A 16,034-nucleotide genomic window follows, 5' to 3' on the forward strand; every position below is an offset into this window, starting at 1 on the left:
CATATCTCAGGTATCCAACCATAGCACCTAAACAACAGAAACAAATCATTTAGAAAAATAACCTGTACTTTTTATCTTGAATTTGATTTTGAAGAGTAACAAACAACAGAGATGCAAATACAGTCACACACAAAAGACAAGAACAAAAGAATGTTCCCTGCTTATTGTACGTGGTCTAACTGGGCTTAGATAAACAAACAAAACATGGAGGATCTTAGCTTTGAATATTACATGTACAATTCTCTCCAAAATCTTCAGGCAGTTTTGCAGGAGCTCTCCTGTAATTGAACAGCTTTATGCATATGGGAAACAATCAAGCTGTACAGTTAAAAGTTTCACATCTATGAAATATATGGCACACATCTTTAAAATGAGAGTAAGTATAGGGTGTGTTGCTACATTTCTGTGGAGATATGCATTACTGGAACTCAGGAACAATTCCTAAAAGGCACCCGGGAGGCAGTTATACACAATTTTGCTTTCTAAGCCATTTAATGGATGTTCTTCAAAGAAATATTAAGGGAGTAAAAGGTTCCTAATGTGAAATGCTCAAAACATTTTAGAAGCTATGTGGATTTGTGTTCCAAAGGCCAAATGAAAGTCAAGCGTGAGAGGAATTAAAGGCAATAAGAGCAGGGCTAAAAGTGGAAGAGAGAACACAGAGTTTTAGAAACTCTGTAGAGAACATAATCTGTGGATAATGTGGATTAACAGACATTTTTACACAGCTATTATCACTTAGAAGCAAAGCATAGTTCTGAAGTTTGCTCTTATCCACTTTCATGCATCCAGGTTTGTTTTTATTAATGTCAGTAGGTATGAGACAACAAAAGTTCAAGCAGTGCTGCTGATGCACTGGCATAGGTATTTATGATGATTCCTTACTCCTAGAGACCACTTCATATCCTAAATTAACCCAGGAGAAAATATCATCCCCTGTGCAATCCTATACAATGTGCCTACAACACCAAAGGCTCTTTTCCAAGTGTTTGGATATCAAGTCCAGCCTTTTTCAAACACAGAAAACAACAGCTGCTGTGACAATAAGATATATTATAATACTTGCATCTTATTGATCCTGTGGCTTAAAAAGCACGCAATAGTGTATAATTAACACAAAAGGAAGTGTTTTCTATAAAGCTGCAAAACTGGAAACGGTTTTCACACAACAGAAATGTAAAATCTGAGAGCAGAATTAAACAGACAGATGAGCTAACCTAATGTTTGTGGTAATAGAAGGGCATACTTGTTAGCTCTAAATCTCATCAGGGCCTTCCACAGATCAGTGCATAAAAGAGAAGAATGCTCCCCAGTTCATTTGCTGTGCAAGTTTTTTTAGGTGAATTAATGTAGTTCAGAGGCAAGCACTGGACTTGCAAGTTAAATTATAGAAGAAGGCAGAGAGGAAGAATTCAGTTCACCAGTATTTCAAGAAACTTCAGTGTGTGTGACTGAGCCAACCCAATGTCTGTCTCGTTTGTTCCTCCCTGCCTCTGGCCCCACACACTCATGTCCCATACACCTTTTCTGCTTTCAGCAGCTCCATTAACTGACCTAGCCACTCATATCTCAAGAGAGATTTCACAGACACTGGGAGCTGTGTCCCCTGAAGAACGAATGAATGAGCTATCCTGCTCTTAGAGTAGGTACCATGTCTGAGTTCCCAGGAGCTGGAGTCATTCTTTCCCATGAACTGCACTGATCCATCTGGGGACCAGCAACAACAGGCAGCAAAGCTGCACACAAATAAAACACTCCTTCAACAAATACAGTGCAGAGAACTATGTATTCATAATGCAATAATTCCAGGAGACTTAAATTGTCAGCCACCACCATAATGCAGAATTTCAGACAGACTTTCCAATTCTTTGGACCCATATCAGAGTGCCCTAATTTAAAATACAAACCCATCACCTCAATTCAACATATTCTGCTGAAAGCTGCTATAGTGAAGGCCAGCTAGATCCAACACACTTGCTGCAGATCATGTTGCTATGTTTGTCACTAGTCAAAGGCTCACATATCTGCTGTTGTTACAGGAAACTGAGGGGTAACAATACCTGGGAAGAACAGGAATTTAAATGAAATGTGAGAACTCAAATACCAAAGCAAGATCTAAGTGCAGATTGTACTTGGATCTATAAGATCACACCACTCTTAAAGTGTTCCCAGATAAGGACCCAGATTTGGAAGAGCCATACTTCAGTAGCCAGGCTGATCCTTCTCCCTAAATCAGAAGATAGAAGCAAATGTGGACACTACCTCCTCTTGCCCCAGGGAAAACAAAAAAACAAAACATTTCTATTATCCTGTTTCAAGGAGGGAGACAAAGGTATATGCTCACTAAGGCAAGAGTAAAGCACTGAATGAGCACAGCTGGCACACAGCAAACTCACACAGCAGCTCCTGACAACAGCTGTCAGTTCTGACCCCTGGAATGACTGCAGCCATCAGTCACAGGGGTACCAAACCAGGACAAGTGCAGCAGAGCACTCTTCTCTGCCTCACACTAAGGAGGATGTGCTACTCAAGCCACCCCAACAAGACCAAGCACAAGAGATGCAGAAGTTATGCACAATACAAGGTATTCAAGCAAATTTTTAAAACACCAGCTTGGCTAACAGAAAAATATTGGCAGCACACAGTTCATCCACTTTTCACTGCAGCAGCAGGACTGCTTCAGCACCCTGGCCAGTCTGCCCAAGCTTATTCAAATACATTAACACTTCCACTGCACAAATATACCAAATGTTTACAGACAGGAATGTGCTGCAATGCATGGAGCTGAACGTAAGACCTCCAAGTACCCACTGGTGGACTATCCACCCACTGTCCTTCTGCACTGCCATATGCTCACCTTCCCCAAACTGATGGATCAAACTGACTCCATGCCAGTATTTGACTCATTCTTGTGAATTCGTTACTTAAATCTTATTAATTTGTTGGGCCTACACTGGCACTACCAGTCCCTGCAAAGCATCAGTGGAGATGACAAAATGCATGGGGCACGCAAGAGCATAATGAACACATAATGAAGATAAGGATAATGGATGCAAAAAGGGAATGATACAGAAATAAAGAAGATAGCTGACAACCTGACTGCTCTGTAACTAAAGATTATTGGCAAGAAAACAGTAAGGAGACAGAGGGAGAAGAAGGAAAAATTAGAGTTCCATGTTACGATGTTACACCAATAATATCAAGAAACCATAATACACTCCAAATTACCTAACAAACAGTCAAGAAGTTTAAATGACACTTCAAAATTTTCAGAACACAAAACACTGAACTTAAAAGGCAAAAGCTATATACCATGCAATGCAATTGCTAGAAATCCACTCTCTCCTTTATCAGGATTACATGCCTAGTTTGTCACACCCTTAGAACGTATCCCACAAAATAATTAATATTTTAGTAATGACAATACAATACTCAAGACAAGACTACAGAGTCAGGGTCAGCAGAAATCCCTTCTTTTCTGCTGAACGCTTCCTCTCAGGGAGTTTGTCAGTCAGGATAAAGCCAGAGCCGTCACTGCGGGGATCTGGCCCGGGGCTCGGCTGCGCTCCCCTCCCTGGGGCTGCCTGGCGAGGATGCTGGGCTGGGCCCACGGGGCCCCCGAAGTTTTCGGAACTACGAGGAAAACGCTAGTTACTACGGAAAGCACAAAAAAGCCTCAAACAACCCCAGACCCACAGATATATCAATACTGCCAAATCGCGGAAGGGTAGGGCCGGCAGCCCCATGCGCTCCGCTGCCTTCCTGCGGCCACGGCTCGGCCCCGGCCCGCTGCGGGGCGGCTGCAGCACCTCCGAGCGCCCACGGGAGGCGGCTCCGGAGTCGGACGCGCCGCACAGCCCGCCCGGGCCCGGCTGCGCCCGGGGCCGCTCCCCGCCCTCAGCCGGGCTAAGCGCGCAGCTCGGGGAGCGCACGGCCCGGCACAGCCCGGCACGGCCACTGACCTGCGGCAGCAGATGCAGGAACAGCCAGAGGCGGAGCGGGGCCGGCCGCGCCGCCATGCCGGGCCTGCCGCGCCGCCGCCGCTTTGTTCCGACCTGGGCCGGGCCGGACCCTTCCGCACCGGGCACCCAGAGCCCGCCCCGGACGTCCCGCCCCAGCGCCCCGAGCCGCCAACCGGCTCCGCCGGGGCACGACGTCACTTCTGGCGGTGCCGAATGAAATGGCGAGTGGCGGTGGTGGCGGCGGCGGTGCGGGGAAGATGGCGGTGAGGAACGGGGTAGTGTGGTGCCGGTGGCGCCGGTGGTGCCGGTGGCGCCGGTGGCGCCGGTGGTGCCGGTGGCGCCGGTGGCGCCGGTGGCGCCGGTGGTGCACCTGCGCCCCCGTCCCGCCACCGCGGCATCCCGCAGCGGCGTTCCGGGTCTGTGTCCCCGCGGATGGCGCGCTTTAACTGAGCCGCCTGTGCTCTGCCGTAGGATAAGGAGAAGAAGAAGAAGGAGAGCATCTTGGACCTCTCCAAGTACATCGACAAGACCATCCGGGTGAAGTTCCAGGGCGGGCGGGAAGGTGAGCCCGGCGCGTGGCTGCAGCACGGAGCTCTTTGGCCTCTCGGCGTTTTCCCTCAGCCGATGCCTGTCGGCTCTGCCCTCCTGCTCACGCTGCTTTCCCATCAAGGGGAGCGGGGGAGTAGCGGGTGCTTTGACTTATTGGTGGTTGCACTTAATGGTGCGAAGGTTCTCTCGTTTAAGTGTTCCATTGATCTCCTGGGTGCACTTTTATAGTTCATCTGTGCATCTCTTCTTTTATTAGCTGTTTTGAACAGCCTTATTTTGGCTGGGGTTGGTTTTTTTTTCTTTTCTTTCTTTTTGCATTGCAAGGATGCACTTAAAGGGACAAAGAAACATTTATGGATGTAACAATTAATGCAACTGTCGTGCCTTTCATCTCCTGACATGGTAAGCTTGCCCGGAGTGGTTCAATACATGCCACGGTGCCTTTGCATGCCCGTCCCTTCCCAGCTGGGCAGGTCCATCCCAGTGCGCTTGGTGCCACCCGCAGGCACTTGTTTGTCTGAGTTTATTTACCGTGTGCTGCAGTTTCAAACTCCACTGCAGCCTTGTGCTTATAAGGGTTTAAGTTACTTGAACTCCTCACTAAGAAGTGTATTTGTCAAACTGGGAAGTCCCTCTGTGTAATTCTGTGATATATTAAGTGCCTAGTCTTGTGGAATCACGTTCTCCATTAGGGCAAAGTGCTGGTCTATCTGCAGTGCCTTCCCGTGAGGCAGTGCTTATGCTAAAGGCGTGATGTGCCAGGAGGGCGCCTGGAAGATGGGGTTTCTGAGGAAAGAACTTAAAATATGGTCGTGCTTCATTTTTAACCATAACCTTTCATTAAGGATATTTTGTGTTGGAGTTGTCTTTTTTTTTCTTTGTGTGACTTGTACTGATTTGTTATACAGTATTCTTAAAGTGCCCTTGAAGTTGTCTGAAAGCAAAAACGTTAGTGTCTTGAAGAACATTTGGAAGAATTGATTGAAAAGTCTGTAAGTTTTAATTGGTGCAATGCAGACCAGTTTTTGTGTACTTGCCATTGATAAAGAAGACACTGTTTAATATCTCTGGCCTTATTTGTTTGGACTTGCCTGAAGGAGGGAACAGGCCTGGAGAACTGAATGTACCTTTCATGAAGTCTTATGTTGCTGTATGCCTTGTTTTGGTCCTAATCATTGTTTTCTGTGTGGTCTTCAATAGCAAGTGGTGTCTTGAAAGGATTTGACCCTCTTCTGAACCTTGTGCTGGATGGTACCATTGAGTATATGCGAGGTAAGTAATGTGCAATCTTTGGAAAGCTTCCCTTCCCTGGGTGATTTTCTTGACAGAAATCTTAGAGCTCTGTAAGTGAAAAAGCAGAAACTGCAGATTAACATCACCCAAACTGCAGCATGCTTGGGATAACTGTCTTGTAAAGAAAGGCATAAGGTGACGGGTCTATGGGACCTGATAGCATGTTCCTGAGGGAATTGGCTGTTACAGTTCCCAGGCTACTCTAAAACATTTAAAAAGTGATGGCAATCAGACAATGGGAAAAAGGGAAACATTGAAACCATTTTTCAAAAGGGAAGAAAGGAGCCTGGGAACTACTGTGCTGTCAGCCTGACCTCTTGTGCCTGGGAAGATCATGGAAAAGATCCTCCTTGGAGCTCTGCTAAGACATTTGGAGGACAGGGAGGTGATTTTAGACATCCACCATGGCTTTACCAAGGGAAAATCCTGTCTGAACAACCCAGTGGCCTTTGACACAGTCCCCCACTGTCGCAGCAGTGGGCCCCCGGCTGGGTAATAATTAGCATTGCCTCCATGGTTCACAGAAGGCTGGTTAATATTTTTATTTTATACATATATATTTATATATATCATTATTAAGAAACCCATTGCTTTTATAGACCATTACGATACACCTGGACTGAATTGGTCCTCCAATCCAAACACTATCACCATTGGCTAATTAAGAAATCACCCTTTGGTAAGCAAACCTCCATAACACATTCCACATGTTCACAATAACAGGTGCAGCAGGCCAAGATAAGAACTATTTCTCATTTTTCTCTCTGAGCTTCTCACAGCCTTTTCCCAGAAAGGCCTGGGAAAGTTGTCTGTTGCTCTCTGTGGCCTGAGAGCAGCTGCCACACCCCACAACATCCTTCTCCCTAAATTGAAGAGGAATGGATTTGATGGGTGGACTGTTTGGTGAATGTGGAATTGGTTGGGTGGTCATATGCAGAGGGTAGTAGTCAATGGCTTCGTGTCCTCGTGAACATCAGGGACAGGGGGTGTCCCTCAGAGATCTCTGGGGACCAGTACTGTTTAGTGTCCATCAGAGATGTAGGCAGTGGGATCAAGTTCACCCTCAGTCTGCAGGTGACACACCGGAAGGATGGGGCCATCCATAGGGACCTGGACAAGTTTTTGAAGAGGGCCCAAAGGAACCTCATGAGGTTCAGCAAGACCCAGGCTGGGGGATGAATAGATTGAGAGCAGCCCTGCTGAGAGGAATTTGGACTTGCTGGTGGATGAGAGGCTGGACAATATGTGCTTGCAGCTTACAAAGCCAGCTGTATCCTGTGCTGCATCCCTACCAGGGAGGGGGTTCATCCCCAGGGGGGGATTCTGCCCCTCTGCCCCTGGGCTCAGGTCAGACCCCACCTGCAGAGCTGCCCCAGCCCTGGGCAACAGCAGCAGGAGGACGTGGGGCTGCTGCAGCCAGGCCAGAGGAGCCACGGAGATGCTGCCAGGGCTGGAGCCCCTCTGCTCTGGAGCCAGCCTGGCACAGCTGGGCCTGCTCACCTGGACAGGAGAGATCTTTGAGGAGATGGTATTGTGGCCTTTCAGTTTTAAAGGGACATAAAAGGAAATGCTCACCTGGACAAGAGAGATCTTTGAGCAGATGGTATTGTGCCCTTTCAGTTTTAAAGGGACATAAAAGGAAATGCCAGGGGGTGAATGCTTCAGCAGGCCCCATTGTGGCAGAGCAAGAGGTAATGGGTTTAAACTAAAGGAGGGCCAATGTAGATATAACAGAAGATATAGACCTAAGGAAAACAGTTTTTTTTTTTGTAATGAGTATGGTAAAAATACTGGGACAAGCTGCTCGGAGAGGTGGTAGGTGCCATCCTTGGGAGCATTCAAAGATGGGACTCTGAGCAACTGGGTCTAGTTAAAGATGCCCCTGCTTGTTGCAGGGGGCTGTACTAGATGACCTTTAAAGGTGATTCTGCAGCAGAAGTTAGATTGAGCACATTCCCTGTGATAGAACATCCCTGGTAGTCCTTGCTTGAGCTCCTCTGTAGTTATCTCACTGGCTGCCCTTGTCCTCTGAAGCTTGAATAAAGCATTGTCTCTTTATCTCTGATACAAAAGCTATCATTTGATAGGACAGTGTTTTTGAAGAGTACTCTCCAACCTGTTTAAAAGGGAGCGCAGAAGCTTTGAATTTCATCTTTGAAAGAGAGTTTTGAAATGTGTTGTTCATTTCTGTTGAATATAGAGATATCTCTGTATGGAAGATAGAAGTGGTTGGTTTGTGTTTGTCCTAATCCAGCCCTCTTTGGCCTGGTCTAGAATGGACTGGTGCTCTCTTCCCTAGTGCATTGAGAAGTCAGGGTCTTTTTCTGATCTGCATTAATCCCCAAGTGTTTGTCTATAATGACATTTGAAATGGGATCAAGAGCTTTTTTTAATCACTTAGTTAGAGGCCTATGAATTCTTTAATAACTGTGTTCTGCTTTTTGTTGCATACAGAGCAAGTTTTGTTATTGCTTACTGTAGGTAAGGTCTTGAAAACATCAAATGTCACTGCTGCATCACCTGTATGGTGCATGTGTTCAGTAAAACAAAGCAGCTGTGCCAGGAAAGAACATGCATGTCTGTGCGTTTTGAAGTTGATAGAATTTGTTTGCCTGTTCTAACCATGGATCTCTGCTTTTTAGATCCGGATGATCAATTTAAATTAACAGAAGACACACGTCAGCTGGGACTTGTGGTTTGCAGAGGGACTTCTGTGGTTCTGATTTGTCCACAGGATGGAATGGAAGCGATTCCAAACCCTTTCATTCAGCAGCAGGATGGCTAATGCTTTCTTTGGATTGTCTCTGAAAACTTCGGGGTGCAAGTCATTGGAGAAAACTATCAGTGTGTGAGAAGCTTCCTGTTTTGGGGGGGAAGTTTGAATGTGTATTTGTTAGTGTGAAAGAAGTCAACTTTTATTTTTGTGGCTTTCATAAATGATGAGAGGATGGGAAATGTAAGAAGCATGTTCTTGTTTTCCTCCTGCCCCCAAATAACCGTGTACCTATGTTGTTTAGAGCTGACAGAAGAGAACATATTGTCATGAATTGTCTGAGACCTTCTTGATCTTGTGAGTTTTGAAACAACCCCATAAAATTAGTTATGAATGCCCTGAATATTGGTTATATTCTTTCAATTTTTAAACACATTAAATGCCTTTATTCCAAATGAAAAGCCTAAATACAGTAGAACATGTTTTTCTTCCTCTTAGATATCAGTACTCAACTGGGGAAGCATTATGTTGTAGTCTTCTGCTCTTGAGTTCAGTCTCTTGTGCAGGAAAATGACTTCCTTGTGTAGTGTCATCACCTTTACAAGGGATGTAGCCAAGAAGGTCTTTTTCAGCACTTGTTCCAGAACTGGTGGGCTGTCATCTGTGTATCAGCAGGCCCACATATTTCTACAGAGGACTGGTCTAACTTGTGGGATAATGCTTGGTTGAGTGACCTAAACCTTATGGAGGTAGCTATTTGTTACTTGGAATTTTAGGGGGAGAATATTTAATATCCTAACATTTGTTCAATTATAGGCAGTGTCTGGAAGTACTGCATATTTTTATATTGTAGCTATCCACTTGTGGTTTTGCCTGTTATAACTTGATTTGTAAGTAAACATTTTTATTTCTTTTATACTGCAGAAAATGCAAGATATGAGGAGTTCTGAGTGAATAAAGACAAATTGATCTGTTTCTAAATGTCTGGTTTTTAGTCTGTAAAAGTGCACTACAGCTGACGTAAATCTAAAATTAGTTCAGGAGGTGCATAAACACTGCAGGATCAGGAGGGACTAGAGCAGAAGCCGTACTTCAAACAGGGAATTGATGGAAAAGGCCTGAGAGTATCTTGTCCCTCTTCTGAAGCATTTTAAAGACTACCTGGTTGAGGCATGTGCCTGGAGCCTGTACCCTGCTTCTGCCACCTGCTCTTGCCTTTATAGAGGGCCCTTTATGAGGAGGCTGTGGCAGAGTGAATTGTTTTGCTGGCAGCAGCAGTTTTGTTCCTGAAGGGTGTCAAGAACACATGGCAAGTACAGGTTGTATTGGTTATTTTGGCCTCAGCACTTTTCTCCCATGCATAACCTTTCCTGGGTCAGCTCCAAAATGGGTGAGAACTTAGAGTAAATTTCATTTTAGTGAATCTGACTTCCAGGAGGCTCTGAAATAAGGGACCATGTGTTGTGTGTGATGTGTTGCCTGTGTGAACTTGGGTGCGTCTGGATTTTAATCTGGGGACTCACAGAGCTGTCCACAAAGTTGTGCTCCTCACAACCTAGTTTTCTAATGCTACAAAACTTGCTTGTGAAACTGCGCAATTCAAAAGATAATCCTTATTTAGAGTGTGAGGAGTAGAATTTGCTTGCCATCAGCCTGAGCAGAGTCTTGAACTGTCCTTTTAGGTGGGAGAAAGATTACTGGTGTTGATGCCAATAATGTGCTGCACTATTTTTGCACTCTAAGTATAGCATCAGAAACAGACCTGCTGGGGCTCTCTGGGCTGGATTCTGGGCTCTCAGTGCTGGGAGATCTGCCTGAAGCTGTGGGTCAAGTGTGTAAACTCTGGAGAGGGGCGTATTCCCAACATTGCCTGCTCAGGTGATTGGTTGCTTGGTCTTTGTTGTGATCTGCATGGCTCTCCTGCTCTGCAGCACAGACTCTGAGGTTATAACTTTGGAGTCAAGTACCTGAAAAGAAGAATTTGAAAATAATAGGAGGCAGACATTTTAGCAGGGCCTGTTGTGATAGGACAAGGGGTAATGGTTTAAGCTAGAAGAAGGTTGATCCAGACTAGAAATAAGGAAGAAAGTTTTTGTGATGGCATGGTGAGACACTGACAAGGCTTCTGTTTGCTGAGCTCTGCCAAGAACTGGGAGTGAGTCTTGCTGGTATGGGCTGTTTGGATAAGGGACTCTACTTCAAGGTCCCTATCCAAGTCTCTTCATGCAATAGCTTTGGAAAAATTCACTGTGGCATTAGCTGTTGCTTGTCCTACATCTGTGTTTATTTAGTGCTTTCAGATGGAGGATGACTGAATGTGTGAAGCCATCTGGGTTTGAATGAGGGCTCACTCCTCCTTCTCTTACTAAAATATAGTTAGATATCTAATAAAAACTGTAATCACTTTGGTATTTGGTTAAACTTGAACTAATGAAAGATGAGGTAATGGTTGTTTTTTTCCAAATGGATTCCATGTTTTTTACAATTTCTTTGTATTTACTCACTGCTTAGGAATCTTTTGGTTGTTTCTCCAGTTTTTTCTTTTTAGCCCAGGCTCTTTGCTTGGCTAACAGCTCCCCTTATTTGCTGTGGCCTTACCTGGTAAAAGTAGATGCCAGTCAAATCCGTAATTTTTAGATTATACAGCTGTTCTGCTAATGCTGTTCAGAAAGCAGCCGAAAAGACAGAAGAACAAAGCAGGAGAGTAGAAAACATGCTATTTTTAGGACAAGATTGGTTTATCTCATACTTATCCTAGCTAGGGGGATAGTGTTTCCAGAGATGGAAAGGGCTGCATAAGACAGAGTTAAAATTAACTGCTTGGCAGTATACAAGCATGGAGCCTGCACAAGAGCCACAGGAGCTGGGACCTCAGACAGAAATGATTGCAGACACAATTCTTGAGGTTGGAGAGAGACTCTTCCAGGTCAGCCGTAGGGTGCTTTCAATACACAGTCGATATTTTGAAGCCATGTTTTTTGGAGGAGCAAGAGAGAGCTCTGAACAGCACATAGTGATCAAAGGGATCGATGCAGTGCCATTTCAGGCACTACTTGAGTTCACTCGCACAGCCCAAGTGCTGATAGGTCAAGAAAATATGACCAGCTTACTGGAAACAGCTGATTTTTTTCAGTTTGACAGGGTGAAACTGTTGTGTGAGAAATTTCTGGAGAGAGAACTGCATGTTTCAAACTGCCTGGGCTTGATGACCTACTCACAGCAATTTGCCTTTACAGAGTTATATGTGTCTGCTATGAATGTGGCTCTCACTCACTGGGGGGATGTGATATGCCAGGAAGAATTTAAGGCATTACCCAAGGAAATGCTGGTGCAGCTCCTGAAGAGTGATGACCTCTTCATTTCAAGAGAGGATGTGGTTTTTGACAGTATTATGATTTGGATAATGGAGGACCCAGCAACAAGAGAGGAAGAATTTCTGGATTTGGTGGGCGAAGTCAGGGTCACTTTTCTGAGTTTGTCCTTCCTCGATATCTTGGTGAAACGCAGCAAGCGTGCTGGAGAGACAGATATCTTTTCCAGACTAATAAAGAAGTTAGACAGCTGTCCCCCACCCAGCTGGCAAAATCCGAAACTGTGTCCTTATGCTGGCCGGAGCTATGACACTTTATATGTCCTGGGAGGAAAGCATGACAAGGAACAGCAAGAATTATTTCTCTTTCAACCTAAAACAGGGACCTGGCAGGCTTGTTCTCCCCTGCAGCGCAAGAACCTCACCCAGTATGCAGTGGCAGCAGTAGGTAACTTACAGAGGAGGGAGACTGAGCAGATGCAAACAGAAGTTGAGCCTGAGTCCCAAATGCAGGGAGTCCAACTGTTGCTGTAAAACTGTTGTGCTCAGCATTGCTAAAACCTCATTCATATTGGTGTTCATATTTGTTCGAAGAATGCTTTTTTCTTCCTTGGTCCTGGGAGAATGCTAGACAACGCTATTGTCCTATAGCAGAAACTATGCAGTCTCCCAAGCTCCTTACCTTGACTTTATCTGGAATTAGTCTAAGGACTTGGCTTTAAAGCCAAGTGTAATTTTTGGCCTTCTCTTTTGTAGTGATTTAGACATATGACAGGTGACTTCTGATTTATAGTTGCCATTACATTAAACTTATCTACAGATGTTGGGAAATCTTCATGCTTGCAGACTTTCAAGCCAGCTCAATACTATGGCTTCCTGTACTAGTGTTGGTAATAGTCCCATTCTGAGGTTCTTTCCAACCAGTGTTTCCATGATTCTGTTCAAAAATGGGAGCAGGCTTGGAAAGACAGGCTGCATTCCGTAGGCCCAATGAATTAAATACTGCAAACTCATAGAGCAGTGATTTTTCTCTCCTCATCTTGCACCTTATCAGTATGGCCCAGAGTGAAATGAGAACCCCAGGTATCAGGAGCAATTTTTATCCTTTACATGACTAGTATTTTCTTTGCTGTGCTTTCCAGGGAGCTTCCTTTTTGTGACAGGAGGATATTTCCGGGATGAATTTGTGTGGTACAGTGTGGATTGGGTGCTCATCTACAACTGCTTGGACAATTGCTGGCTGGAAGGGCCAGCCATGAAGAAGTCCCGCAACAGCCACTGTGCAGTAGGAGTAGGGCTCCACTTGTATGTGCTCGGAGGGAGCACGGATGAAGGGATAATCCCAGCAGTGGAGCGCATGGCTCTGATGGAGTCAGAGTGGGAAAGCATGAGTCCTATGGCTCAGCCTGTGGAGAGAGGCGGCGCTGCCAGTGTGGGAACCAGGATCTATGTGGTCTGTGGCCTGGATGAGAATGGACACGTGTATGGTGGAGTGCAAAGGCTGAACACAGAGACAGACAGCTGGGATGTCATCTCGTTCTCCCCTCTTCCAAGGTAAGCAATAATATTCTGGGACCTGGCAGAAGATGAAGGATTCTAGTGTTGATCCAGCTCTAGGAGGAGGTTATAGTGTAGAAATCCATAGTTCTGTCCCTGCAACACTTCTGTGATTCTCTGTTTAAATAGGACTTCTGATCTGAGGATCAAGGTTACCCTGAATATTTCAGGGGCCAAATCTTTCTGTTGATTCTGATCAAGGGTTTCTTCTCTCTCAGGTATGACCTCTGCATCACATCCCTGAATGGGGCTCTGTACACTGTAGGAGGGGAAGCTTTTCGATTTGATGTGGAGACAGATGAATGGACCCAGGTGAATGAGGAATGCTTGACCCAGAAGTTCTTCATGGGATGCAGCACCGTGAATGGACAAATTTATCTTCTTGGACAGAGGAAGGGAAACAGCACCCTCCCCATTGCAGTCCTCTTTGATCCCTACACTGATGTGTGCCAGGTCATAGATAACAAACTCCCTTGCCCCGTTCCTATTCATGGCTGTGTCTCTGTGCGAAGATTTGATACATGGGCATAAGAGTGGAAGATATGTACTTTACAGCTGAAGGGAATTAGATTGCATCAACTTTGGCCTGTGACATTTAAAAAAATTTATTCCTTTGTAATTTTACCTTTTCTTTTCTACTTGACAAATGAACTTGACGCAAAAGCCAGTGCAAACTTTGTCTACACAAAGGGTGCAGGTCATTATTGAAAATGGTGATTGGTATTGTTATGGCATATAAACTCCTTAGGGTTGATGCTTAGTAAAAGGGCTGTTCTGATCTTTAACCTCTGTGTCTCTCTGTTCATTGAACAGCTGGAAAATCACTGCCTCATTGTTAGAAAATATCATAGGATTTAAATAATCAAATGGGTGTCAAGGGAATCTTCAGCAGGATTATAAACCCATAGTGCTGTAGACAGAGCCAAAAACCCAAACAGCAATTGCTGTCAAGCCATGCTTAATATCCAGTACCATTTTAGCCTGAAATAAGCAAGTTTCACAGGTTAATTATGGCTAAAATGATCTTTAGTCAAGGCTGAAGAGCACCACAGAGGGTGGGAGACTGTTCTGGATTTATGGATTCAGGTATGTGATGACAAACTTTTGCACATTGAGTCTTAAGAATCTGGCTTCAGTTTCCTTAGTTGTCTTTGGGTTCACAGCTGCAGAGACTCAGAATAAAAATGCCCATCCCAAAGCCCTAAAATGAAGTTGCAAGGCAGGGTCCTGCACATGGCTGTAATTAAGGACTGTGTATGAGGAAGAGCATTTCCTGGGCAGAACTGTGGCCTATGGGTGGTAGGGATTGATCTCCAAGGGCACTCGGGCCCCCAAGTGTGGAGAGGGAGAGAGTGACTGCCCCATGGGTGCAACAGATGGAGCTGGGAGGCTGCACTGCAAGCACTGCTGTCATCTGTGCTGTCAGTCTGTCCTCTGATGTGACACAGCGAGAGAGCTCCTGAGCTGAGTTATCATCATCTCCAGAGAAGGGGAGAGGCCTTAAAAACTGAGAGGTGTTGGTGAAAAGCAATCCTGCTGCTGTGACAGCTCTGTCGGGGCAGCAGGCCTGCAGACACGGAGCCCTCTGGGTCTGGCTTGGCTTCCTCTCCTCGCCTGCTCCCTCCAGAGCTGGGGGTCCCATGATGGGGCTGCAGCAGCCAAGGCTGGGCCTGTTCTCTGGGCCCAGAGGCCAGTTGTGCCCTGGAGGCTGTATAAGTCTTTTGAATTATGAAATTCTCATGTTTCATTTGGGGTTTTAAAAGAAAGCATCGTACTTGAAGGGAGAAGGTACATTAATTCATGGGCAAACCCTTACCCAGGGATCCCCATGAAGGGTCTTTCACCTCACCAAAGGGTGACATCCTGCTCAAGGCTGATGCTCCACAGAGAGAGGGTGGCTGCCTGCCTTCCAGCATTGCAGCCTGCAGACCCAAATTCCAGAGTCCTTCAAGTGAAAGCTGGTTCAATGTTTGAGTTACATGATGTCATGCTGCCAGCAAGCTTCAAAGATTTTCCTACTGACATATGGTCTGCTAGTGTAAAAAGATTTCATGCAAAATGTACATAAAACAGACTTTTTTTGGTGTAATTAATTTTTTACATTTACTTAAAATTTATTGTTATGCTACAAATTCTGAAAGTTAGAACTTATGCAAGAAATTACAAGATGAAGCATCATCCAACTCCTAAGCTATCCAGGTAAAATGATAGTGTTGTAATGCTCCTATTTTCCAATTTTAAAAATGACATCTCAACAAAATTATTACATCCATATAGAAAGCTTTCATTGATAATGTATAATTTCTGATGGAAAAAAGTGCCTTTGGAAGAATTTAGTTCCTTTCCATTTTAGGAGACTTTTCCCTGAGTAGACATGCAGTAAGCAAAATCTTTTAGACATTAGAGCTATTTTGAATAATTCATACAGAAAATACAGCTTGTATAATTTAACCTGGCCTTAGCTGCAGAAATGGTTTATCCCAGAGCCTGACCGTTTTATACTTCCCAAGTGAAAACTTATTTGCCATTCAAACCAGTACCTTTCACATACAAGTCCTTTCATGGGGTGACTGGCAATGAATGCCACTGTCTTTTGAAACTGCAAATTGGTTAAATCTTCCCCAGTTTTAGTTTACTATCTCATGAACCT

General features: G+C 44.9%; 3 protein-coding genes across 4 annotated transcripts in view; 2 read left to right on the forward strand and 1 right to left on the reverse strand.

The window, feature by feature from the left end:
* Nucleotides 1-4,037, reverse strand: part of SPPL2B (signal peptide peptidase like 2B) — a 28,334-nt gene extending 24,297 nt beyond the window's left edge. For both annotated transcript variants that reach the window (XM_054291069.1, XM_054291070.1), the window contains exon 1: nucleotides 3,963-4,037. In XM_054291069.1, coding sequence (XP_054147044.1) covers nucleotides 3,963-4,019 — 57 coding nt within the window. In that variant the 5' untranslated portion in view covers nucleotides 4,020-4,037. The remainder of the gene's footprint in view (nucleotides 1-3,962) is intronic.
* A 123-nt stretch (nucleotides 4,038-4,160) lies between these two features.
* Nucleotides 4,161-9,498, forward strand: LSM7 (LSM7 homolog, U6 small nuclear RNA and mRNA degradation associated). The gene is made up of 4 exons (XM_054291078.1): nucleotides 4,161-4,225; nucleotides 4,434-4,524; nucleotides 5,712-5,783; nucleotides 8,447-9,498. Exons 1-4 carry the CDS (start codon nucleotides 4,181-4,183, stop codon nucleotides 8,587-8,589), a joined length of 351 nt encoding a protein of 116 aa, XP_054147053.1. The 5' UTR covers nucleotides 4,161-4,180; the 3' UTR covers nucleotides 8,590-9,498.
* A 1,651-nt stretch (nucleotides 9,499-11,149) lies between these two features.
* On the forward strand, nucleotides 11,150-13,970 carry LOC128947008 (kelch-like protein 24). The gene is made up of 3 exons (XM_054291071.1): nucleotides 11,150-12,275; nucleotides 12,970-13,381; nucleotides 13,603-13,970. The coding sequence occupies exons 1-3, from the start codon at nucleotides 11,354-11,356 to the stop codon at nucleotides 13,913-13,915; spliced, it is 1,647 nt and encodes a 548-aa protein (XP_054147046.1). The 5' UTR covers nucleotides 11,150-11,353; the 3' UTR covers nucleotides 13,916-13,970.
* The last annotated feature ends 2,064 nt before the right edge of the window (nucleotides 13,971-16,034 follow it).

This window comes from Melozone crissalis, unplaced genomic scaffold (assembly GCF_028551555.1).
Source record: "Melozone crissalis strain CALT ecotype California unplaced genomic scaffold, PUWL_Pcris_2 ptg000088l_1, whole genome shotgun sequence".
In the NCBI taxonomy this organism is placed as follows: Eukaryota; Metazoa; Chordata; class Aves; order Passeriformes; family Passerellidae; genus Melozone; species Melozone crissalis.